The following is a 25,416-nucleotide window of genomic DNA, read 5'->3' on the forward strand; positions in this document are numbered from 1 at the left end:
CACGTGTTACCGCTGACCGGGTGCCTGGCGGGTGGCCCCCCGCGTGTGTCTGCTCCTGGCGCCCCTGGTTTTTCAGATCACGTTGGGCGACTCCGCTCTCAGGGCCTCCGTGTCTTCATCCGACAGTAATGATGTTTTCGGGTTGAGCACGGGCTTCGTGCCGCGTTAACACCTCGTGTGTGTCTTCATTCAATCCTCATCACTGTCCAGTCAGTCTTATCCCCATTTTACAGATACAGAAACTGAGGCTTAGAGGCCACACACTTAGAGGTGGGGCCAGATCGCTCGGACCCCAGCATCCACACTCTTCCTTCCTACCATCCTGTGCAGGCAGCAAGAGAAGGGGCCATGCCCTCCCACGAGTGCCAGAGCCTCCGAGACTTTTAACGGGGTCAGTTCCCTTCTGCCCCCCATGCCCATGCCCCCCGGGACGAGTTTGTGATCCAGCTCCCCTCTCAGATGAAAGTCCAGGCTGTGAGCCCGCGTCTCCCAGCCCGAACCACATGCCCTGACCCCGGGGGAAGGGTGGGTGCTTCTGACCTCATCCCACCAATGGGACACTGGCCAAGCCCTACTCTGGAGAGGCAACTCGGTCATCTGGCCCGGCGGTGCGGGGCAGGAGGGAGCAGGAAAGAAAGACGGCTTCCTGCCCTCCGGAAGCCCCCGCCGACCTCATTACCGGAAGCCCCGGCGCCAAACCCGGCCTGCCTTCGCAGGAGCTCAGTAAATGTGGACTCAAAACTGCGGAGAAGGGATGTGGGGCGTGAAAAAGCAATTTATACTACGAGGCGCGTCCACAGACCTTCTGCACTGGGCACAGCGTCATCAACCAGCAGTAGTTCAGGGTGGCAGTTGCTGGGCAAGGGGAGGCTGGAGGACACCGGGTTCGAATCCCTCCTCTACCCTTCGCTGATTTGCTCATGCGGGTATTGGGCAGTCATGTGCCAGGTACAGGTGCTGCCCGGTATACAAGAAACTTGGCCTCTGCCTGTGGACAACTTGTAACCTGGTGGGAGAGGCGAGCAGGGAAGAAGCGAATCTCCAAGGTCCCGACGGCCTTGGAGACCCACACCCACTACCCCGTCCCTGCGTAGCTGCCACCTCTGCTTGGGTCCTTAGGGCCAGGGGAGGGGGTGGAAGCAGCAGAGAGGGTCTGGGGGCCGGGACACAAGAGTGGGAAGCTTTGGGGCCTCCGTTTCCCCCTTTTGTCATGAGTGTAGGGGATAGCCTTTCTGCCAGGTGGTGTCCCCTCCTACCCTAGTGGGATTGTGGCTGGCAGCAGCCAAGGGCTAAGGGAGGGCAGAGGGCTGTGCTGGCCCCGAGGGCCCATAGGGCTCCAGGTAACAGAAGTCCCTGCTATTCTGTGATAGACCCTGGAGAGGGGGTGGCGGATATTCATTCATTCATTCATTCCTTTGACAAACCAGCACCAGGGAACAAAGGATGCATGGGACATACGGAGTTTCTGCCTAATAGGATTCAGAGTTTAAGGGATAGGCAGTTGTGGGGTGCATGACTGGGGGCAAGGAGGTCCCCATGTCCTCCTAGCCAGAGCTGCCGCCTCAGGCATGGGCTCCCCTGACCAGGCAGGGTGGAGGTCTGCCCCAGAGGCAGGGACCAACACCCCCACCCAGCCAGTCTCTCCCAGGAGAATTGAGTGCATATTCATTCACTCCATTAATGTTTACTGAACAGCTGCTCTGAGCCTGGCACTGTGCCTAATGAGCATAAACGGGGGATGAGCAAACACAGACTTTATCGCCGTCTTCTCGTAGCTCCCAAGCTCACGTGGGAGAGGAGCAGGATTCAAATGGGCACAGACAGGGCAACGGGAGACCTGTGAGCTGCAGAGCAGAAGGTGCTTAGGGGCAGAACAGGGAGAAAGGGAAGGCTCCTCTGAGGAAGGGAGGGTTTGGTCTATCACCTGAAGGAGACGGACCTCATCGGTGTTGCAGGAGGAAGAAGCAGCTTGAGCAAAAGTCCTGTGGCAGCAGAGGAAAGGGCTTAGTGAGAGACTGCCAAAAGGCCATGTGGCTGCTGGGAGATCAGGCAGGGAATGAGGAGGCAGAGCCAGACCAAGATGAAGGGTGGGGTCCTGGCGGTGGGGGGGGGGGTGGTCACAGGCGAGTTTAGCTTTTTTCCCAGGTACCATGGGAAGCCAGCAAAAGGCTTTAAGTAGAAGGGGGCCAGCGTCTGAGGGGGTCAGGGAGGGCAGAGCCCACTTGGGAAGGCCTAGATTAGAGGTTATTGGAGAGTCCGGGCAAGAGCTGATGGTGGCTTACACCACAGCAGGGGCAGTGCCCAGACTCAAAAAATATCTGTGAAGCAGGATTAGTGGCTGGGTGCTGGGCTGGGTGCAGGGGCGGAGAGCAAGGGAGGAAGCCTGAGGGATGGAAGGATGCTGGTACTGCTGCCCAGATGGGGAGCCCTCCGGGAGCCAGTCAGGAGGCATGAACTTGGACTTGGATCCTTGTTGCCTTGGGGACATTCTTGGGGCCAGGCCTGGTAGCCTGTGGTGCACCAGCGGACAGCAATGCTGGTTCTGGAAGCCAGCCCCCACCTGGAGCTGGCTAGGGAGACCCAGAAGGCACAGCCAGAGAGGCAGGAGGGAAAGCAGGTCGGAAAGGCTGTCCTGGAAGCTAAGAGAAGCCAGAGGGGAGAGAGCTGCGTGGCCGTGGGCGAATCCCCTTTAGGGGACTCGGTTTCTTTCTCTGTGAAATGGGGTAACACGTCCTCCAAAACCCACCTCACACCAGACCGCAGCCCAGACGTGGCGAGGAGACGGGGGAGGCGTTCTGCCCGCCTGAAGTCTGCGCGCCCATGTGAGAGCGGCCCCGGGGGCGCCTCCCTCAGGGCCGCCCCAGAAGCGGGCTGGAGCCCCGCGGGCGCGGCGGACGGGCGGGCGGAGCTCGCGTTAGGACCCAGCGGCTTCGGGGCTGGAGGGCGGGCGCCGACCCGTCGGGGGCCCGGAGGGGGGCTCGGAGCGGGCGGAGGGGCGGCTCCGCGGGCGGACTCGGAGCGGGCGGCGGAGTGACCCGACCAGGTAGGCGCGGGCCTGGCGGCCGGAGCGGCGGGGGCCGCTAAGGGGCCCCGGGGGGTGGAGGGGCCTGGGGTGCGGGGCTCCCCGGGCCCCCGGGCCTGGGGAAAGCTGCCGGGCTTTCTGAACCCCGGGGCCGTCTGAGCAGATGCTAAGAGGGCACTTGGGGGCTTTGGAGTCGCTTGGAGGGGGGGCCCGAGTTTGGAGGAGTTTGGGGGAGCCCGAGTTGGGGCGTCGGGGCGCGGGGGGGGGCTCTCGTTCGCCCGGGGAGGCTGAACTGCCGCGGGTGGGGTGGGGGCGTCGGCGGGAGCAGCCGGGCCACAGCCGCGGAGAGACAAAGGGACAGCCGGGACCGGGAGGGCGCGGGGAGCCACCGAGCGGTCTCAAGGCTGATTGTTCCCAGCTGTGCGCCGCCACATCTGGTCTCCCCCCGCCGCTCCGCAGCCGGCGCCCCCCACCCCCCTCCCCCGGAGCGTGGGGTCCGGGGCTCTGAGTAGGCCCGGCTTATCCACTCCTGCCTACGATCGCTTGGGGTGGGGTCCCCAGCTGTGGAAGGGGCCAGAAGGGGGCCGCCTCCTAGGCAGGTCCCGGCCTCCCCACACCCCAAAATCCATAGTCTAGGCAGAGGTGCTTGGAGATGTGGTCCCCCCAGGAGGATCCGTTAACTCCCACACCCCTTGCCCTGGGAGCCCCTTCCCCCAATAAGCCTGGGCCTGGGTCCCAGACCTTCCTGGTGAGGAAGACTCCCATTTAGGAGGCTGAGAGGCCTAGGAAGGGTTTGGGGGACAGACAGCTCCCACCCCACTTCTTAAGACCCCTTAGGCCCCAACTCAGGGCCTCCTCCTGAATGGTGACAGCTCCAACTGGCCTGGCTGCCACCAGCCCATGGGAACAAGGAGGGGATCGTGAGGCCTTGTGGGGAGTTACAAGGAAAGCGCTCCAGGTCTTTCGGTCCCTCCTATCATGAGAAGGCCAAGGGTTTTCAGAATGGGACCGTGGGGAGCCAGATGTGCCCTGCCTCTGGGGCAGCTTGAGTCATGGGTCTCCTCCACCCCACCCCAGTAAAGAAGGGAGGTGGTGAATGTATGAGCCAGGCGCCGGGTCGGGGAAAGCTCAGGATTGGGAGGGAAGAGGGACCGCTGCCCGCTGCCCGATGCCCACGTTTCCTTCCCCTCTCCCTAGACGCCCGGGGGGCAGTTAGGGGTCCAGTTAGCTGTCTGCAAGAACTCCCTTCGCCGTGGTAGGAGGGGCCCTCCTGGATGGGCCCTGGGCTCTCTCCCAGCACTGTCGGCAGAAGGATGACAGTCCGGAGACTGCCTCCCACCGAGCTGGGACTGCACACGGGGACCCGTAGACCTGGCCAAGCCCACGGTGTGGCCAAAGACTGCAGTTCTTGAACTTCAAGAGCCTGGTGAAGGCTAAGGACCACTGTTCCCTCCCCGCAAAATGACCCGCGCAACACTTGTCATACAGTGTTAGGGGGCTCAGAACCCCTGGGCTGGGTGACATCACAGTCCCTCCAGCACTGCCCTTCTAGGATCCAGAGAAACTCTCCTCAGACTCCACCCTAAGTGTTTCCTGCTGCTGCAGACAAATAGACCTTAGTCTCGTGAGTCTGTGATGAAGACAGCCAGGTCTTAGGAGGCCTGGAGGCCTGGCAGGAGAGGAATCTTCTGGGGGTGGGAGCCCTGCCCAGGCCTGGCTGCCCTTCGGCCCCTGGGGCCCATGCATGCATGTGGTTTCCTGCAGAGCAAGACACTCAGGGCCCGGGGGCTAATTGGGAACAGGTTGTGGGTTTGGCAGCCGCTGCGGAGTCCTGGCTGAGCGGGGCCGGGGTCCTGAGGATGGGCCTGGGGTCAGGGGTTCACATGATCAGTGCATGAGACACCAGAAGGCGCTGAGTCAGAAGGCGGGCATGGCTGTGGGCTGGGAGAGTGGAGTCAAGACTAGTGGGGGGCTAGAAAGGCCCCCTTAGTGAGAAAGGCAGGGTGGGTTCTGTCCGTTTGCTAGATCAACCCTGCAGCAAGGTTGGAGGCCTTGTCCCTTGGGACCTGAACACCCGGTGGGCCACAGGGGACAGCAGATGTCCCTCCAAAGTAGCTCCCCCCACCCTGCCCCGCCCGACTCCTGGCCCTCCCTATGCCTGGCTTCCATTCCCAGCGCCTCCTTCCCTGGGCTAGATGCAGGGGAGCGGAGGTGGGCTCCGCAGTCCTGGGTGAGTGGGCCTGAGCTACAGCTTGCCCCTCCTCTTCCTCCAGCTGTCCTGACACCAGCCCAGACTGCCTCACCTCGTAGCCATGAGAGCTGCCTACCTCTTCCTGCTGTTCCTGCCTGGTAAGTGCTCCTGGGGCTGTGGGGCTCCCCCCCGCTGTGGGCGGAGGTTGGGAGCTGGCAGTGAGCCTTTATTGGGCCCTGTGGCCAGAACTCAGCTCCCCGGGTCACAGGGCCTCCGGTCTCCTGGACCACAGAGTGGACTGGCCAACCCCTCCCGAAGTCGGAGGCACCTCCCAGGCCCTCATCCCAACCCCCGACTGAAGCAGCCAGGCTGGGGCTCTGGAGAGTGGGCACACACCCAGGCACTGGGAGCCCATGCTTTTCCTCTAAAGTACTGACCCTCCTGGGAGCCGATGTGTAGGAGGGAGAGCTACGCAAGGCAGGGAGTCTCTAAGTCTGGGTTCTAGGCCCATTTGGGACCCAACCACCCTCTATAATTTTCACCGTGGAGTGATCCCTATTGGTCAAATAGGAGTTATCAGTGGGGATCAAAGGCCCTGCCAGGTCTAACATTTATTAATTTAACAGATATTTGTTGAGCTCCTACTATGTGCCAGGCACCGGCCTAGACTCTGGGGATACAGTGATGAACCGGGCAGACACATCCCTGCCTTCGTTGCTGCCCGTCTAGGGAAGGGCAGGTGACATATCAAGTCCGTGTGATAAATGTCAGTGTGTCGAGTACTATGATGGAAACGGAAGAAGGGATGGAGAGGGTGGACGGGTCAGTGAGGGCCTCTTGGCAGGACTGAGTTTTTCGTTGAGACCCGAAGGAGGAGAAGTTAACCAAGATTACAGGCCTAGGGAAAGTCAAGCGCAAAGGCCCTGGGGCAGACAGGAGTGTGCTGAGTTCCAGGAATAGCCGGGAAGCTAGCCTGGGGTTGCCAGGCCAAAGACGGTCAGTGAGGTGACACAGGAGCAAGGAGTGTAAGGACCTTTGTGCTTGAGGAAGGAGTTTGGATCCCTTGGATCTAAGAGTCTAGTTGTAGAATCTTCGTGTCTTGCCGGCCTGCCCTTGGGACCTCTACTCATCCTCCCCAGATGTGCCTCGGGGCCCCTGCTGTCGTTCCCTGCAGGGCACCCCCTCATACTTGGCTTCCTCGCAGCAGGCCTGCTGGCTCAGGGCCAATTTGACCTAGACCAACTGCCCCCGTTCCCAGACCACGTCCAGTACACCCACTACAGTGACCAGATAGGTAAGGGCCTTGCCCCGCCCAGGTCTCCCCACACCCTGCTGGGTGTGCGTGACTCCGCTGGGCACCCGCTGGGAAGGGAGGTGGGAGTCCTAGGGGGTGGTCCTGGGTTTAGCCGTGACCTCCTTGGCCCCTGGGACTGAAAGCTCCCCCGACCCCCTACAATTCCATATTCATCTTTGTTCTCAGACAACCCGGACTACTATGATTATCAAGGTAAAGGGCCGGGCCGGGGCAGGGCAGGGCAGGTGGGTGGGCAGCTGGGTGCGGGGGTGGAGAGAATGGAGCGGACCCCCTGATCGTGCCCCGTCTCAGAGGTGACTCCTCGGCCCCCCGCGGAGCAGTTCCAGTTCCAGTCCCAGCAGCAAGTCCAACAGGAAGTCATCGCGGCCCCCACCGTAGGTAGGCTACCAGCTCCTGACGGCTCTGGGAGCGGCGGGTCTGTGCCAGGGTGGGGCAGCTGCTCTGAATGGACCCCTCTCAGTGATCTCTGCCTGCCCCTCTCCCAACACCAGCTCCAGGAAATGTGGAGACAGAGCCCACGGAGCCTGGGCCTCTGGGTAAGAGCTTCCCTGACAGCTGGAGAAACAGAGGCACGGCCCCAGGAGTTGGGGTAGAGTGGAGCGCGGCGCTGGTAGGACGGGGGGCAGCCGAGCCTTTGGCTTTGGCTGGGTAGATGGTAGGGTCAGCGGCTTGCAGACATGCCCCTGCTTTAGGCCAGCAACTCCAGGGCCCCTCGGGCGCTGGGGGACCCCCTTGCCCCCGGGCTTGGCTGCAGGCTCAGGAGGAGCCCTCGACCCCCAGACACTGGAAGAGCGAGGGGAGCGTGCAGGGGGCTTCCTGCCTGCCGGCCAGCAGGCCCAGCCGGTGCCCGGGGCGGGTGAGGCCAAGAGCGGAGCCCCTGTGCTGCCCCCACGAGCCTGCGGGAGCCGGACCGTGAGGGCCGCTCTCCCCGTCGTGAGCTCAGTGTTAGGGTGTGGTCCTGTGTGCACAGCCCTGCCCATGTGGTTGGTGTGGACTTCTGGGACCATGTGCGTGTGGGCGTGTTTGAGCTTATGCGTGTCCTAATCTATGCTTCCAAGTGTGGTTGCTGCTCTCTGCACATATACAGTGTACAAAATCGGGCAGCCCCCGGAGGCCCGGTGAGGCTGGCTGTGCACCTGTGCATGCCCGTGTGCGTGTGTGCCCCGGGCCGGAGGGTGCAGGGTGGACCTAGGCCCTGATAGGAGGGCCAATCTTGGTGGGCAACGTTGGGGGCTCCCCCCGCAGCTCGGGGCCCCACGCTGCAGCCCCCCGTCTGATCCCGCCCATCCCCTAGACTGCCGTGAGGAACAGTACCCGTGCACCCGCCTCTACTCCATCCACAAGCCTTGCAAACAGTGTCTCAATGAGGTCTGCTTCTACAGGTGAGCACAGGCAGGGCGGGGGCCGGGGGGTGGGGTGTGCAGCAGGGGCGCAGGGCGGGCAGCAGCACCCGGCCGAGGTGGGACTTGAGGGAAGCACAGATCCTGAAGTTGAGCCCAGACGTAGGGGTCGGGATGCTTGGGCTCCCCCAGTGGGGCTGGGTGAGGGTGGGGTGACGCCACCGGCCCGGCTCCATATCCCCAGCCTCCGCCGCGTGTACGTGGTCAACAAGGAGATCTGTGTCCGCACGGTCTGTGCCCATGAGGAGCTCCTTCGAGGTAGGAAGGCCTGCACTCCTAGACCCCTCCCCGCCCCCCACCCTCCCACCTGCTGGTGATTATGCATGTGTTCTGCACCAGGGCCACTTCCGGGGGGGGGGGATCCTGAGCCCCCTCCTGGCTGCTTAGCCTCGGAACATTCCCTGCCCCAGGGTGGAGAAGGGGCCAGTGGTTTTCCATCACCCAGCCCCACCCTGACCCCAGCTCCTTGCCCCCACTGCAGCTGACCTGTGTCGGGACAAGTTTTCCAAATGTGGCGTCATGGCCAGCAGTGGCCTGTGTCCATCCGTGGCGGCCTCCTGTGCCAGGAGCTGCGGGGGCTGCTAGGGCGGAGCTGGTACCCCCCCCCCCCCCCCCCCCTGGACCTTCCTCGGATCCGGGGCCCTCAGGCCCTGCCTGACCTGGTGCTTTTCTCCCCAGCCTGACAACCCTTTTATTCTGTAAAAAGTTAGTGGACTGTGGCCCTGGGGGTTCGTTTCAGGCCCCTCTCCCAGCCTGCAGACACCCCTGGGGCACAAGGGGGGGCTCCCCACTCCCCACTCTTTGCCCCCTGATGAGGGGCATCCCAGGCCTCTGGGTGGGACCTGGGCCTCTGATGTGCCTTCTCAGTCCCTCTGAGGACAGTCCCCTGGCCCCTCAAGGTGGGCTATGCCCCTCACCCCAGCTGGTCTGCTTGGATTTCCTACAGCTCCCGGGCATAGACCACCTTTGTTTTATATAAAATTAAAATTGTTTTTACAAAAGATTCAGTCATTTTTCGGTTGGGAGCCAGAGCGGTGGCCAGCTGCCTCCGACAGTGCTTGTCTTCATTGAGAGGTTGCCTGGGGCCCTGGGGAGAAGGGACTGTTCAGGTGACCTGTGGCCTTGCCTCTGCGGTCCCAGTCCTGCCTCCTCACCCACCGGCTTCAGCGGACCCACCCAGAAAGATGGACTGTGACAACTTTCCTCCCAGGGTCTGTGGGGGCATGGCAGGGGGATACAGCTTCCTCACTGTTCAGGCTGCTTGGTGAGGGCATGAGTTCCCTGTCATCAGAGGGGTACAAGGGGTATAAGCCAAGACGGGAGGCCGCCCACATGGAGGCATAAAGATGCATATAGGGTATAAAGCAGGAGGTCAAGGTAGGTGGGCTCAGATCCACCTTTGGGGGAAGGCTGGCGGTTCAGAGGGCAGAAATAGGGCAAGGCATTAGAATGCCTCCCTCTGACCGGCTCATGAGGACCAGGCTCCCCGTGCGTGGCCAGCAACCCCTTCCCAACGGGCCTGGGAATGTCTCCGTCTTACAGACAGGACACCTAGGGACAGCAGGTGACCCACCAAGGGTCCACAGCTAGAGGTAGCAGAGCTGGGGCAAAACCTGACTCCGCTGGACTCCAGGGAGGAGAGGAATTTCTCCTCGCAAACACAGAGCACCTTGCACCAGTACCTCCTCATAACCACCCTGTGAGGCGCGTCCCCATTTTACACACGAGCAAACCGAGCCTCAGAGAAGTCGTGCAGCTTCGCCAGGGTCACTGGGCGGAGCCAGGACAAGACCCCAGGGTCACTCCCGGGCCTGGGACTGCCACTGTCCAGAGGGGGGCCCTGTCCTGAGGAGGGGCCGGAGAGTTGTAGCTGGAAGGAGTCGAGCTGTGCAGTTTGGGTCACGGCCCCATCTGTTACCTGCGACGGGTGGTACAGGAGCCTGGGGCCCTCCCCGCGCCAACATCCTGTGAGGCTGGGAAGTGGCACAGCCCTTCTCAAGCCCCACCCACCCACCCACCCCCGTGCACCCCTGGCCAGGGGGCCTCATCCCTCCCGGCCTAGGCCCCAGTGTCTCCCCCCCCACCATCTCTCAGGTGCAGAAGTGAAGAGACACGCCTGTACAAACCGTTTTTAGAAAATGAGGTCTCCTTGCTACAAAAAACAACAGCTCTGAACCGTTAACACTGAAAAAGGTATAAAAATACAGGGGCTCTGAGGAATTTCCTGAAACACACTCTGAACTAAGGCAAAGGGAGCTCTGGAAAGCTGGGGGAAGGCCTGGGTCTCTGACTCCCAGGCTCCCTTCCTCTTTCCTGTGAGCCCATGCTCCAGGGCCAGCCAGAGGCAAGGGGGCCTCCGTGACCCCCGGCTTCGGCTCAGCCACTCAGGGAGGCTCTCATGGGACCTGGAGGCTCATCCCAGGGGAGGGACCGGACCGAGGTGGGACCCACAGATGATGCCAAGAAGCTGCTGCTGGAGTCCCCGGCCCTCAGCCCTCGGTGCTGCCACCTGGCTCCTCCCCACCCCCAGCCGAGTTCTGGTGGCCCAGACAGGCCAGGGCCGGGGCCGACCACGTGGACAGACGGCTGCTGGCCTGCCCTGGCCAGGGCTGCTCTCCAGGATGCCCACCAGGAAGGGGCTCATTCCCCGGTGGGGCCAGACATAGGGGAGAAGGATGCTGAGCTCCTCCGAAGCTCCTGTTGCAACTGTCCCTTCAGCGCGGACACCTGGAGAAGAAAGAGAAGGTGGGGCCAGCCCGGCCGGCCCAGGCCCCCTGCCTGATGTCAGAGAAATGGGGGTGGCTGCAGCTGGGGCCCCACAGGGGACCCGATCCTGCCTGTTTCAGGAAAAAGTGGGTCTCATGAAGCACCAGGATGCTTCCCTCCCCTCCCATTCCGTCTCACAGGGCAGCTGGTTGTCTTCTGACTGCTCCTCGGCATCTCTTCAGGGGCCACCTGTCCCCACTCTCATTATTTAAGTAGGCCTGGCGCTAGCCCGACGGGGGGGACCCATGACCCAGGCCTGGCCTACCCATGCACAGGTCAGGGATCTGCGATCCAAGCTGGCCAGTAAGGATCATCCCTGGGACTTCTACTACTGCGCTCAGGAGAAAAAGGCCCCTGTTCCTCTAGGATGGTGGGCTGCTGGGATAACCTAGGCTGGGGCTGCTCAGGCCATCTGTGCCACCCAGGGGACAGCCATGAGGACGGAGTTCCAATGACATCACTTGAGCCCGTGTCTGGACCATTTCAGTCACGGGTGCCGCTGACCGCTTCTACCCAGGGTCGCGGCCCTCCTCTGCCGCTCCCCCCATGTTTCCACATCCTGCGGAGGGGCCTGGGTACCTGCTCCTCCAGCCCGGGCACCCGCTGCCGGTGGGTCCGCTCCTGCGCCTCCAGCGTGCGCTCTGTCTGCACCTGGGCCTGCAGGAGGGGCGGCTAGTCAGGGGTCTGGCCCTGTGTGTGTGTGTGTGTGTGTGCGCGCGCGTGCAAGGGGGTGTGGGGCGCCTCCCAGGAGCCTAAAGGGCCCCTCAGGGCAAAGTCAGTGCAGACAGGGGGTATAAGAGAGATCCCTGTTTGTCCCCCACATCCCTGGCCCACCTGGTCTGCGAAGCCTGGGTCAGGGTACCTAGTGAGCCCCACTGACAGGCATGCACACACGCACAGACGTGCTCCAACACAGACAGGCACCCCCCACACAGGCACAAAAGCAAGCACGTAAATACTTACCGGGTTCACATGGATGCATGCATATGTGCAAAAGCCCAACACTCCTACATACATCTACATACAGGAAGACGTCTGTACAGAAAGACACACACACGTAAAACACATTCCTAATACTTCGACTTGCCACGTCTGTGCACAAGACTCAAGCTACACGCACGAGAATACTCCCAGGCACACTCACACCTCTGTGTGCCCACAGCCTACACGCACACAGGCTCACATGCTGACTGGCATCTCTTTTCTCTCCACGCTGGGGAGGACCCCTCCCTCTGGGACCTGGCTCTGGGCTGCCCCCTCCAAGGGTCCGGACTCATGCGTTATGGAGGCTGAGGAGCCTGGGCTGGCTGAGCCATCAGCAACTCCCGGGACGGCTTGGCACTCAGGCCGAGGGCAGGGGCGGGAGGTGGGGGTCCGGGTCCAGGGCTCGGGAGAGAGAGGGTAGCCGGGGGCTGGACCTCCAGCAGCTGGATCTGCCTCTGGGCCTCAGCCAGCTCCAGCTCGGCCCCCGTGAGCGTGCGGTCCAGGCGGCCCCTCTCGGCATTCAGCCGCACCGTGTCCTCGTGGCTGCGAAGCTTCTCGCGCTCCACCTAGGCAGGGAGAGCAGGAGGGCAGCAGGGGGCCCCGGGAAGGAGGGAGGTCCCGCCAAGAGAGAGGGGCTCAGGGAGGGGTGTCGGGTTAGAGGCAGCAAGACCAGGGGGCCAGGGGGCACCCGAGGCCCCAGACCCTGGGGACATGTGGCCAAAGGCAAGCGCGGCTAGGACCCAGAGGAAGGGAGGGGAGGGCCCTGGAGGCTCAGCCAACCTTGTCCAGCATCCTCCTGAGGGCCGCCCGGTCCTTCTCCAGCCGCAGCGCGGACCGCTCCACCTCCCGCTTCTCGGTCTCCAGCTGGGCGAGCTCGCCCTGCAGGCTGTCCAGGCGCTCCTGCAGCAGCCGCCGCTCGTCGCGCAGCTTCTGGACCGTGTGCAGGGCCGCAGCTTCACCCTCCTGGCGCTGCCGCAGCACCTGCAGAAGCCAGCAAGCCCCTAGCGCCGCCGGCCCTTGGCTCGGCAGGGCGGCTGGGAGGCCCACGGCAGACAACTATCACCTGAGGCCGCCTCTCCGGGCCTCGGCTTCTCCGTCTGTGTAATGGGCGTGCGGGCTGAAGGAACCAGGCTTCCCCAGGGGCGGCTGGGCCTGGGTCTGAGATGAGGCTGGGATAAGGAAGGTCCCACCCCATCCGGAGGGCCTCAGCGTCCTAGGGACCGAAGGGGCCCATCCAGGCCTCACCTCCTGAAGCTGTTGTAGCCGGCCCTCCGCCTCCGCCCGCTGCAGCTCCAGGTCCGCCAGCTCGCCCCGCATCGTCTGCACCTGCTCGCCCAGGGAGCCGCTCTGCTTCCGTGCCTCGGATAACGCCTGCCGAGCAGCCTCCAGCCGTTCCTGGGGGACGGGGGCTGATGGAGCCAGGATGGAGCAAAGGCTCCCCTCTCCTCTGTACCTCCAGGTCAGGGTCACAGCCCATACAACAGCTCAAAAATCTTACCTGGAGGGCGAGGCAGACAGCAGGACTGGCCCACTGACCTACGTAAGGTGGGGACCCCTCAGACCCCAGCTCTGTCCCATCAACCCTGCCTCTGGGTGTCTGTAAGCCTCTATGAGTAGACTTACTCTCTTATCGCTCCCCCAAATCTCCTCTTATTGGCCAATGCTTTTATTGCCCCCCCCCACCTGCAAGCCTCACTGACTGGCTCCCTAGGGTTCCCGACTGATGACCCCAGGGGCTGGCACTCTATCAGGGCCCCTCAAAGCCTGCCCTTGGCAGCTAACTCTCTCACCGAGCCCACCCCGAGCCAGGCCCCGGAATCCATACTTGCAGCACTTGGCGGTCATGTTCGCAGGCGGTGAGGGCCTTCTGCAAGTGCAGATTCTTGTCCTGTGTGCTGGTAAGGCTGGCACTATTCTGGGCCAGGGCTTCGGTCAGGCCCTGCACCTTGTTCCGCAAGGCGCCCTCACTCTCTTCCACCTTGACCAGGGCCCCACTCAGCCGTTCCACTGTCAGCTGCAGGGTCCCTGCCTTCACCTCACTGTCTGTCACCTGGCAGGAGAACAGACAGGATGGTAAAGTGGCTCTGCTCTCGCCATGGCCTCTAGCAGGGAGGCTGAACCCAAGCCAAGCCCCTCCCACTCTGCCTAGGCCTTCATCACTGATGCTCATTGTTCCCACGTGCTCCTGCTGGCTCAGCCTACTGCAACCAGGGCCCTGTCCCACTGCTGGTTAACTCCCCTCACCCGGAGCGCCACCCACCTGGTTGTCTCAGACCCCACGGTCTCCTCCCCATTCTCATTCCCTTCTCCTCGCTGCTATGGAAGAGAAGGAGTAACCACCACAACCACCACAACCTGGAAATGTTCTGTGTTCTTGACTTTGGTGGGTGACCCCGCAGGGCTCGCAGAGTTACTGAACAGTCTAAAGCTGAGCTTCCTGGCAGCCAAGGCAAACAGGGACACAAGTGGAATCTACATCTCTGACTCGTCCCACCTGCTTCCTAGAAGTGCAGATTCTGTTGTCAGCGTCTTAAACTCGGATTCTGTCTGTGTCTCTTATTAGCTATGTGATCTTGGGTAATGATGTCATGTCTGAGTCTCTGCCTGTCCATCCATGAAATGAGGATGACGCTTGCCTCACAGGGTTGCTGGGAGTATTATGGGGTCCGTGTAAAGCACCTGGTGCTGGGCGTGCAGATGAGGAGCCTGCAGGCGGTGGTGGGGACCCACCTGTCTCTGCAGGAAGTCCACCCGGTCCTGGAGGACCTGGGCCTGCGCCTCACGGTCACCCAGGCCCAGGCGGCTGCGCTGCAGCTCCCCCTCGAGCGAGCGCCGCTGCAGCTCAAGCTTGATGGTGCGGCTCTCAGAGGCGTCCAGCACCTCCTTCAGGCGCCGCTTGTCACTCTCCAGCTTCACCTCATTGGCCTTCATCTGGCTGACCTTCTCCTGGGGGTGTGGAAGAATCAGGCCTCAGCTGCCCGGCCGCCCCACACCTCCCCCCATCCCCTCAGGACCTTGAGGGGGCTGGTCCAGTCACTCCCCGTGTGACCTGGGGCTGGCCTGTGACCCTCCTGAGGCCTCAGTCTCCCCCTATGTTCGCAGGATGGGTTGACCTGAGGATCCCAGAGCACATTCTGGTTTGGGCTGAGTCTAACAGGCTTTGTGATCCAGGGTTCTCTCTTCCTGCTCTGTGGCCCTATTTCACATCTGTATAGTGGGCAGACTGCACTGCCCAGGGGCACCACAAGGTATTCACAGAGCCCTGGGGAGGGAGGAGGGAGGAGGGTAAAAATGCAGATTCCAGGGCATCCCCTGCTCTGCTGCATCACTCTCCAGAGGCAGGCCCGGAAGCTGCATTGTGTGACCTGAGCTGAGCCGGGTGGGAGCCCTGGGCCCTACCTGGTTTTAGGTGATGATGTTCTTCCCTCCCTCACACGGGGTCAGACGGTAAAGGAAGCTTGAGGAGTGGGGACAGGACAGGAAGACAGACTGGGGCCCTTCCATTCCCATTCCCATCCTATTACAGCCAATCAACCCCACCCCAGGCCCGGCCCCCCTGTCGCCGTGCTCAGAGCCCCATGTCTGCCATGTCTGGGCCTGGCAGCCCCACTCTGGCCCCTGCTCAGCTGTGTTCCTGGCCTCCCCGCCCCGCGGCCCCCGCGGCCGGGCCCAAGGCCAGAGCTGGAACCACAGACATAACAATCCCGCTCAGACTGACCTGGAGCCAGAGGCAGGGGGTGGGCTGTGGGGGCGAGGATGGGGGGGAGGGAGCGAGGGGGAGAAAGGCTCAAGGCGTTGGTGGCCTGGACTGTCACCACCCGGGCCAGGGTGCCCTGCCTCTCACGCACACACGCACATACACACACACACACACACACACACACACACACACACACACAGAGAAACCCCAGAGCACCACTCATGTGGCTACAGATAGACAAAGGAAACGGAGGGCCCCCGAACACTGTATGTTAAGACCCTTCAAGCATCATCTCTGGGAGACAATGGCTGGCATCCCCCGTTTACAGAGGAGGAAAATGAGAGCAGGCAGGCAAGCAGCCGGGCCAGGACTTGAACGCAGGCTTTTTGCCTTCCGGCTCAAAAGCCCAGACCTTTTCTTCTACGGCCTAGTGACTCCGAGGAGGAACAGGAGGATGGAATCTGAATGGGCTTCCGGACGGAGTCACAGGCTGGCCACATTAGCGGGCGCTGTGACCCAGACAGACGGCAACAGAGAGGAGCACAGTCGGACCCACAGCCACCCCTGCCCCGGCTGGCCCTTAGCTCCCACCTACCTGGCTGGCCCGGAGCTCGCTCTCCGTGGCCTGCAGGCTCCTCTCCAGGGCGGCCACCTGGTCCAGGGCGGCCCGGCGCTCCCGTTCGCTGCGGCGCACGCTCTCCTCCTGCTGCACCAGCTGCACCTGCACCCCGCTCAGCCGTCCATTCACGCCACGCCGGGCTGTGGCACCCCGGCCCCGTCAGGCCCGGCCAGGCCCCAAGAGGCCCGGCCTGCCCTCCACCCACCACAGGGCCCTCGAGGGTCTGCCGGTCTGGACACACGGAGTGGGGATTAGGGAGGGTCCCCCAAAGGAGACAGCCCCTCCAAGTCAGGTCATGGTGGCCAGGGCAGGGACTTTAGGAGCTGTTCAGGCCAATCCCACAGGTCCCGCTGCGGCTGCTAAGAGCACAGGGAACAGGGCAAGGACTCACAGGGTGACACTCACCTTCTTCACTGTCGGCCACAGCCTTCTGCAGCTGCCTCACCCGTGACGTCGCATTGTCCCTCTCGGCCTCCATCTCGGCCAGCTGGCGACTCAGGGTGCTCATCTGGGCCTGAAGCTCATCCTGAGGCCCCCAACGTCCGGGGAAAGGGAAGACCTCTGCTCTGACAACCCGCAGCGCCCTGCAGGGCCCTGGGCCACCCGGTTCCCTCTCCAGCTGCTCACACCCAGCCTCACCCGTTGTCTCTGGGCATTCCGCAGCTCCTGCAGGAATTCCCGGAGGGCCCCTCGCACTGCCTCGGGGTCCAGGTCTGGAGATGCCGGGGAGGTGGCAGGTCCTGGGGATGGTGGCTCAGACCCAGGGCTGCGTTCCAAGGGGCTGGGGCTGCTGAGCCCTTCACCACTTCCTAGGGGAGGAGATGTGCTTAGGGGTGCAGGAGCCCTGGCCTCTCCTGCCTGGAAGGGGCCTGCAGGCTCCTCGTACACCACCTCACCCACCCTGCTGCACCCAGCAGCTCGCATGAGCTTCCCGCTGCATACTGGGTCCCTCACCCTCTCGCTGAACCCTTCCCAGCCCCCACGGCCCTCAGAATAAAACCCAACATCCTGGCCATCACACAGAGGCCCTGCGGCTCACCCTAGCACAGCCCTCTCACCTTTTACAAGCTGTCCATTCCACATTACTCTCAGGTCCCCCTTCCAGCACCAGGGCCTTCATGCATGTTATTCCCTTCTCTCCCCATGGCTTCTCTCTGCCTGGCCCATTCCTTTAGGCCTGCTTCCCAGAGGTGTCCCTGACCCCAGGTTGGATTGGGGTGAGCTCATCCCCCCCACCACCACCATGAGGCTCCGAGATCTGCCTCCCCGCCCAGACCAGGAGCAATATGAGGGCTGCACCCCCCAGGGCCCAGTCCAAAGGTGGACACTCCACCCCCTCAACAACACTCCACCCCCTCGATGCTCCTGCGTGCCAGGTACTAGGCTCTCTTGACATCCTATTCCGCCTTCACAATTCTCTGAGATGGAAGGACCAATGCCCCCCTGCACAGACTGGACGGGCTAAGGGATTTGTTTGGTCTCAAAGGTGGGAAGATCCCGAGCTGAGATTGGGAACCAGGTAGGCCTATTTCCAGGCCGAGAAATGAACTCAGCTTGAAGAGGTGGGAGGGGCAGTGCGTACAGAGACAGGGCGGCACCTGGAGGTCAACATCGGAACTGCAGGACAGGCGGTCGGCATCCTCTTGCCTGGGCCAAGTGACACCCAAGCTGCCCCACAGCTCCATCAGCACCCACAGGACCCAGGGCAGGACGCCTACCCACTGCCCCCAAGGGCCCCCGCCCCCACAGAGTGAAGCTAGCGTCTTCACAGTGTCCCCACGTCCTTACTTCCCACTCCTCCACACTTTGCTCCCCGCCCTCCAGCTGCTCTGTCACCTCTGCTGTTCCCCGGACAGGGGAACTGCCACTCAGGACCTTCCACTTGTCCTCAGAGTCTCTTCTACTTATCCTACCTCCAACCTACTTAGTGGGGCTCTCCATCTCCCACACAAACACCCCAACCCCTGCCCTTGCTATATCGTTAAAAAGTTTCTTTACTGCAGGGCACCTGAGTGACTCAATCTATTGAGCGTCCAACTCTTGATTTCAGCTCAGGTCATGATCTTGGGGTCCTGGGATCAAGCCCCGAGTTGGGCTCCACACTCAGTGGGGAATCTGCTTAAAGATTCTCTCCCTCTCCCGATGCATGCTCTAAAATAAAAATAAATCTTAAAAAATATTTGTGATAAAATTTATATAACATACAATATGTCTTCCTAGCCATCCTTTTTTAGGTTTTTAATTAACATTCATTAACGTTATACTTAATGGGGTCTGTGCATGTGTGTCTTAAGAAACCCCTTCCTGCCCTAAAGTCATAAAGATATTTTCCTATATTGTCTTTTAAAAGCTAGAGTTTTGTCGTTCACATTTAATCTTTAATCTACCTGAAATTGATGTTTACGTAAAATGTGATGTAAGGATCTTTTTCTCCCCCCCCCTTATGGATTCTCAATTATCCAAATACTATTTATTGGAAAGCCCGTCACAGATCAAGCTTCCAGATTAGATCAGATGTCTTTAGACATGTGGGTCTGGTCCTTGACTACTTGATCAATGGCTGTCTCAGCAGCACAGCGCCCGAAGTACCAAAGCTTTATATTAACTTCTATCTTTGGCAAGGCAAGCCCTGCCCCCACCCATCTAGTTCTTTTTCTTCAAGTGTGTGTTGGCTTTCTTAGCCTTTGTTTTTCCACTGAAGTTATAAAACTGGCTGGTCGAGTTTGACACACACAAAGTTAGGATTTTGATTGGAATAGCCTTGAATCTATAGATGAATTTGGAAGAACTGACAACTTTATAATAGTGGACTTCCTGATACACAAACATAGTATGTTTCTATTTAGGTTTCCTTTAATGTCTCTCAATAAAACTTATAGTTGTCTCCATAAAGGTCTTGTACATATTTTATTAGATTATTAGAATTATTTTTTTTCCTTGCATAGTAGAACTTATCTGTAAAGTCATCTAGAGCTGGTGTTTTCTTTGGGGAAGAGAATTCTTAGTGCTAGTATACACGACATTTTATCATTTATGTTGTTGGCAATCTACCAACAAACGTTTTCTGCTTCCACTGATATAATAAAATATAATTTTTGTAGATTGATCTTGTTTCCAGCAAACTTACTAACGTTTCTTATTTGTTCTAACAATTTATTGTAGCTTCTCCTATATTTTCTACATAGAAAAATCATGTGATCTGTAAATAGCGGCAATTTTGTTTCTCCCTTCCTGAACCTTAATATATATTAATTCTATGTTTCTTACCATAGTGTACTGGCTAGGGCCTCTAAGACTTCCAGTACAATATTAAATACAAGGGTTAAATGTCACATTTGCTATAGGGTTTTTTGTTTGTTTGTTTTTTAATTTTTTTAAAGATTTTATTTATTTATTTGACAGAGAGAGACGCAGCGAGAGAGGGAACACAAACAGGGGGAGTGGGAGAGGGAGAAGCAGGCTTCCCGCGGAGCAGGGAGCCCGATGTGGGTCTCGATCCCAGAACCCTGGGATCATGACCTGAGCCGAAGGCAGACGCTTAACGACTGAGCCACCCAGGCGCCCTGAGCTACAGGGTTTTGAAGACCTAGTTTATCAGTTAAGGAAAACTTTTTCTAGTTTTCCCAGAGTTTGGATCATAACTGGACAGTGTATTTTATCAAATGCTTTTTCTGCATCTATTTTGATGGCCTTTCTAACCATCTTTAAGTGTATAGTGTAGTGGTATTACTTATATTCACACTGCTGTGTGACTGTCACCACTGTTTCCAAATCTTTTCCATCACCCTATTTTGGGTTGAACTATGTCCCCCCAAAACTAACAGGCTGAAGTTCTAACCCCTGGTACCTCAGATTGTGAATTTATTTGGGAGTAGGGTTGTTGCCAATGTAATTAGTTAAGACGAGGTCATAGTGGAGTAGGGTATGCCCCTACTCCAATATGATTATAATATAAAGGGGAAATTTGGACACACACACGAGAAGGCCATGTGAAGGCTAGAGTTCTGCCACAAGCCTAGGAACTACAGGCTGGAACAGATCCTTCCCTAGCGACTTCAGAGGCAGCACGGCCCTGCCAACAGCTTGATCTCAGACTTCTGGCCTCCAGAACGGTGAGACACAAATTTCTGTTGCTTGGGGTACCTGGGTGGCTCAGTTGTTAAGCGTCTGCCTTCAGCTCAGGTCATGATCCCCAGGGTCCTGGGACTGAGGCCCGCATGGGGCTCCCTGCTCAGCGGGAAGCCTGCTTCTCCCTCTCCCACTCCCCCTGCTTGTGTTCCCTCTCTCGCTGTGTCTCTCTCTGTCAAATAAATAAATAAAATCTTAAAAAAAAAAAAATCTGTTGCTTAAGACACTCAGTTTACAGTACTTTGTTTTGGCAGCCCCAAGCAAACTAACATGTACAATCTCAAACAGAAACTCTGTACCCACTAAAAGTAACTCCCAATTCTCCCTTCTCCCAGCCCCCAGGAACCCCTAATCCACTTTGTCTCTATAAAATATGGCTTTTCTAGGCATTTCATGTAAGTTGAATCATACTATATTTGTCCTTTTGTGACTGGCTTCTTTCACTTAGCATAATATTGTCAAGACTCATCCATGTTGTAACACGTGTCAGAATGTCAGTCTTTTTTTTTTTTTTTGAGAGAGAGAGAGAGAGAGAGAGAGAGTACAAGCTAGGGGAAGTGTGGCGGAGAAAGAGGGGAGAGAGGGACAGAGAGAATCCCAAGCAGACTCTGTGCTCAGCATGGGGCCTGACGCAGGGATCCATCTCATGAGCGTGAGATCATGACCTGAGCCAAAGTCAAGAGTCCAACACTTAACCGACTGAACCACCCCGGCGCCCCAGAATGCCATTGCTTTTTAAAGCTGAATAACATTCCTTTGTACGAATACACCACATTTTGTTTATCTATTCATCTGTTGATGGAGACACTGGTTGATTCCACTCTTTGGCTACTGTGAATAATGCTGCTATGGATGCTGGCATACACCTATCTGTTCCAACTCCCTTTTCAGTTCTTTTGGTCATACACCTAGAGGCTGAATTATTGGGGCACATGGTAATTCTAAATTTTCTGAGGAACTGCCAAGCTATCTTCTATAGCAGGGGTGCTGTTTTACATTCTCAGTAGCAACACCCCTTGATGCCCTTTTCCTTGCCGATTTTCCAGCACTTACTACCACCCAATACATTCTCTATTTCATTTATATACCGCATTTACAGTCTGCTGCTCCCATCTTGAGACTATAAACTCCGTAAGAGCAGAAATGCTAGTCAGTTTTGTCTACTGCTCCATCCAACCGTATTCAGCACATAGTAGGTGCTTAATAAATATTGAATAACTGAATGAATGTGATCCTGGGGCTAAATCTGTAGATTTGAAGAGGCAAGGACTCAATATCCCCTAGTGCATTGCCCGCGGTGCTAAGATGCTACAGGTTCTATTCTAGGCCCTAGGAATCAAGATTCTGTCAGGCTGAGACAAGGCGGGTGCTCTGGCAAGGCGTGCTCACACCGCCTGAAGCACAGGGCTGACCTTCCCAGGGTCATCCACAGGGCCTTGGGAGCAAATGGGACTAGAAGGATTTCTGAAGGAGTTGCTGGAAGGGCTCTTAGGCTGGGTGTGTATCTGTCTGGCTGTGATGTTGAGGGTCACAAGCCTAGGATGGAGGGGTGTCAAGGGATGTTGAGGGTCACAAGCCTAGGATGGAGGGGTGTCAAGGTAGGGGTGGGAGACTGAGGAGGATGGGGTGCTGATGGGGAGAGGGTAAGCATCAATTCTATTAGATGGAGCCTCAAAGACTCAGGGGAGTCAGGGGCCTTAAGCAGCAGCACCATCACCCCCTTGAAAATGAAGCAACCAAGGGAGCACGGATCAGCGAAGAGAAGGAGCCTCGGCGGGCTCCCCAAAGGGAAGGAAAGCGATATGTGGGCGGGATTGAGGATCGTCGTCAAGGAGAGGTGCGGTCGGGCCAGCAGCAGGCTCTCAGGCGAAGCCGACCTAGATGGGGGCGTGGCCAGGGGCGGGGACTCCGCAAGACACGCCTCCCTCCCGCCGTTCCCCCCTCCCCCTTCCCGCCGCGCTCTGCTCACCTCCGGCCGGCGCGCTCCGGGCGGGGGAGCCGGGCGAGGGCAGCGGGGCCGGGCTTGGGGACCGCCCGAGGCCCAGGCCCCGACGCAGGGCTGAGCGCAGGCCGCCCAGCTGCGCCTCGGCCGCACGCCGCTGCGCCTCAACGCGGGCCAGCTCGGCCTCCAGGCCTTGCGCCCGGCCCTCGGCCGCGCTCAGCCGCAGCCCCAGGTCCGCGGCCTCGGCCCGCGCCGCCTCCAGCTTCAGCTCCAGGCTGCGGCCGTGGTCCAGCTGCTGCTTCTCGGCGCCGCGCGCCTCCTCCAGGGAGCCCAGCAGGCCTCGCTCGCGGGCCCGGAACTCGCCCTCTTGCTCCTGCAGCTTCCTCTGGGCCCCCTGGAGCTGGGGCAGACGACGCCCGGAGGTGGGGGTCAACAAGGCCGCCCCCAACCCGGCGCCCCATCTCGCAGGCCCAACCTGGAGCCCACCCCCCCCCAAAGCGGCTTGCACAACACTTGACTTTTAGTGGTCCCCACCCAGGCAGGACACGTGCAGGAACATCCAAGGGAGCGTGGGAGTTAACTACTAGAATTTGTTTTTTCTCTTCCTTCTGTGTGCGTGCCTTGTAATATACACAGTTTCTTAGTAATAAACTAACAGCCCACATAGATAGGACTTACCAGTGGCAGGCACTAAGTACTTTCCAAAAATCTCAACTCTAATTACCACTATGAATCATCTCTGTTTTACAAATGAAAAAACTGAGGCACACAACAGTTGCATAACTTAACGGGCTACTAAGTTGAGAGCCAGGATTCAAAGACAGGCACACTGACTCCAGAGGCTGTTTTTTTAACTATTAGGTTGCACTGCCTCTCAGTGCACATAATTTATCAATAAATCACACAACAGGGCATGTAGTAAAAAATTATTTTCTGATGGAGTGCATGGTCACACACACAGCCCTCTGGTTTAGAGAATAATTCAACCCTCATGGTCATCAGTTTCACTAGAAACCACCATTTATGGAGCACCTGGAAGCCAGGATCTATGCCAGACCCCCATCCCATGAATGCTCTGAAGCACGGAGAGGTCAGGTGACTTAGTCAAGGTCACACAGTAGATTTGCTACAGCGAAACAGCCAGAAAAGCAGAATGGAAAGAGTGCAGGCTTTGGAGTCAGACAGACCTGGGTGGCTATGCGACCTTGAGTAGATCCCTTGACCTCTCTGAGCCTAAGTGTCTGGGTATCTATGTAAAATGGGGCTAAATACACCTACCTCCCTGAGGCTGCTGGGAGATTCAAACCCGGTTATGTCTACAGAGCTTCCTCTCACCCCCCTCCACCCCTGCTAAACAGTTCTTGCAGTTGTTATTACTATTATGCCTGGGGAAGAATCTCAAAGAGTGGGGGAACAGGGACGAGTCCTAGGCAGTCATCTCTCAGAATGACTCTAGCACTGGAGTCCCCACCTACCTCTTGCTGGTGAGAGGAAGCACAGGGCACCCCAACTGTCTCCTAAGACCCTCCCCATCCACACAGCCCGCCCACCCAAGTTACCTCTTGCCGCATGGCCTCCAAGCTGGCCTCGCCCTTCAGCAGCTTCTGTCGGAGGCCCAGGGCCTCCCGCCGGCCCTCCTTTTCTGCCCGCTCGCCCAGTGTCAGGCGGCCCTGCACCTCCACCAGCTCCCGGCCCAGCCTGCCATTCTCGCTGTCCAGCATCTTCATCTGTGAGAGAGAGTGGACACAGGGAGGACCTCGGACCCATTCTCAGCATCCACAGCCCCTTCTAGCCCAAGGTGTTAAGGGCCTTTTCAACTCCGCCTCTATACCTTGCCCAGCCCGGGCCCAGGGGGCACTCAGGACCCACTGCTCTAGGGATAGAAACATTGAACACCACCTCAAATCCAATGGGAACCTGCCCCAGATAACTTCACTGAGCTCCAGCCACGCCAGGGACCTGGGCACCAAGGACCTCCACTGACTGCCTCATCGTAACCACTCACTGTGGGGAGTGGTGGACCCCCATCCGAAGAGGAACTCTGGAGGGCAGGAAGCACAACTTCCCGGCCACCCTTCTCTCCAGGGATGCCTGGCTTTTACAGAGTACTTATCACACGTCCACCCCTGTTCTAAGCACTTCAATCGTATGAGCTCATTTCACCTTCGCACAACTCTATACGGGGCAGATGCTAACATTATCCTTATTTAACAGATGAGAGAACCGAAGTTCAGAGAAGAGAAGTGACTTGTCCAAAGTCACACAGCCCACAAGCAGCAGACTGGGAGTCGCTCTCAGACAAGCGGAATGCAAAAGTATGTTCTAAGACCCCATTTTCCCAGAGAAGCAGGTGGGGGGTGAGGCCCAGAGTGGGGAGAACACAGATCATGCTGTAGCATGCGAAGCCCCCAGCAAGAGCCTGGCGCACAAATATGACTTCCTTTCGGGGACTCCCGTGGTTTCTCGGAACTTCCACCCAACAGGAAGGGCCCTGAAGGGGTAGAGGGGGGCACTGGTGGGAGATGAAGAGAATCTGGTAGCCAGGCTGTGATAGCACTGGGCAAGGCAGAGCCAAGGAGCCCAGTGGGGCTGTCGTCTGTTCTGCAAGTCTTCTGGGAAGGCCTGAGCCAAGGATGGCTTTTGTATTTTTAAATTGTTGGAAATGGCTCGTTTTTAAATGGCTGGAAGAAAATCAAAGAAGAACAACATTTCTCACACGTGAAAAATTATGATATAAAACTCGAATTTCGGTGTCCATACACAAAGTCGGAATGGAACACATGCCCACGCAGTACCGTGGGGCTGCTTTCTCGCTTTGTGGTTATGCCAACTGTGTGGCCTGCAATGGCAGAATGCCAGAAATATCTACTGTTGGGCTCTGCAAAAAATGTTCGCCCACTCCTCATCCACCTCACTGGGTCTTCTTGTTCAAAGACTCCTTTGAGATGTGGACAAAGCTCCAGACCCTCTCCTGGGAGAAATGTGAATTAGACTACGTACACAAATGTGTACACACACACCCCCAACGCACACACACTTCCACACACAGTTTCAGGGGTTCTTAAGTTGGCAAGCTTTGTTAAAGGTCAAGGCCCTGGTTTTAGAGATGCGGGGGCCCAGGCGCCACAAAAGGGGGTGCTCCTGGTCCAGCAGCCAGTGCCCAGGGAGGGTACCTGCCGCCGGAGCTCCTGCAGCTCCCTGCGGGCCTCCAGCCGAGAACGTTCCACCTCCTGCAGCCCGGCCCGCAGCTCCTCAGCCTCCTTGCCCATGGCCACCCGTGCCTCCGCGAGGAGCGCCAGTTTCTGCTCCTTGTCCTCATTAGCGAGCTTCAGGCTGGAGCGGGGAGGAG

General features: G+C 58.7%; 2 protein-coding genes across 7 annotated transcripts in view; one reads left to right on the forward strand and one right to left on the reverse strand.

Annotated features, from left to right (window-relative positions):
* Positions 1-57: 57 nt before the first annotated feature.
* Positions 58-8,916, forward strand: MFAP2 (microfibril associated protein 2). Of its 5 annotated transcripts, none has more exons than XM_073903288.1 (9): positions 58-391; positions 5,296-5,371; positions 6,418-6,507; positions 6,694-6,720; positions 6,820-6,906; positions 7,020-7,064; positions 7,823-7,910; positions 8,113-8,186; positions 8,410-8,915. In XM_073903288.1, the coding sequence occupies exons 2-9, from the start codon at positions 5,335-5,337 to the stop codon at positions 8,511-8,513; spliced, it is 552 nt and encodes a 183-aa protein (XP_073759389.1). In that variant the 5' UTR covers positions 58-391; positions 5,296-5,334; the 3' UTR covers positions 8,514-8,915. The 5 variants fall into 5 exon arrangements, with proteins under 5 accessions (XP_073759389.1, XP_073759390.1, XP_073759391.1 ...); XM_073903289.1 differs by having other exon boundaries at positions 6,421-6,507; XM_025855782.2 differs by lacking the exon at positions 58-391 and adding an exon at positions 2,748-3,043.
* Positions 8,917-10,056: 1,140 nt separating this feature from the next.
* The window catches only part of CROCC (ciliary rootlet coiled-coil, rootletin), a 49,363-nt gene continuing 34,003 nt past the window's right edge, over positions 10,057-25,416 (reverse strand). For both annotated transcript variants that reach the window (XM_073903292.1, XM_073903291.1), the window contains exons 25-37: positions 25,241-25,400; positions 23,627-23,794; positions 22,095-22,467; positions 16,637-16,806; positions 16,403-16,523; positions 15,974-16,137; positions 14,409-14,624; positions 13,504-13,728; positions 12,924-13,073; positions 12,459-12,659; positions 12,113-12,244; positions 11,274-11,351; positions 10,057-10,655 (exon numbers count right to left, since the gene is read on the reverse strand). In XM_073903292.1, the coding sequence (XP_073759393.1) occupies positions 10,569-10,655; positions 11,274-11,351; positions 12,113-12,244; positions 12,459-12,659; positions 12,924-13,073; positions 13,504-13,728; positions 14,409-14,624; positions 15,974-16,137; positions 16,403-16,523; positions 16,637-16,806; positions 22,095-22,467; positions 23,627-23,794; positions 25,241-25,400 (2,245 nt within the window). In that variant the 3' untranslated portion in view covers positions 10,057-10,568. The remainder of the gene's footprint in view (positions 10,656-11,273; positions 11,352-12,112; positions 12,245-12,458; positions 12,660-12,923; positions 13,074-13,503; positions 13,729-14,408; positions 14,625-15,973; positions 16,138-16,402; positions 16,524-16,636; positions 16,807-22,094; positions 22,468-23,626; positions 23,795-25,240; positions 25,401-25,416) is intronic.

This window comes from Callorhinus ursinus, unplaced genomic scaffold (genome assembly GCF_003265705.2).
Source record: "Callorhinus ursinus isolate GAN/ISIS: 27379988/994484 unplaced genomic scaffold, GSC_fseal_2.0 scaffold18, whole genome shotgun sequence".
NCBI classification, from domain to species: Eukaryota; Metazoa; Chordata; class Mammalia; order Carnivora; family Otariidae; genus Callorhinus; species Callorhinus ursinus.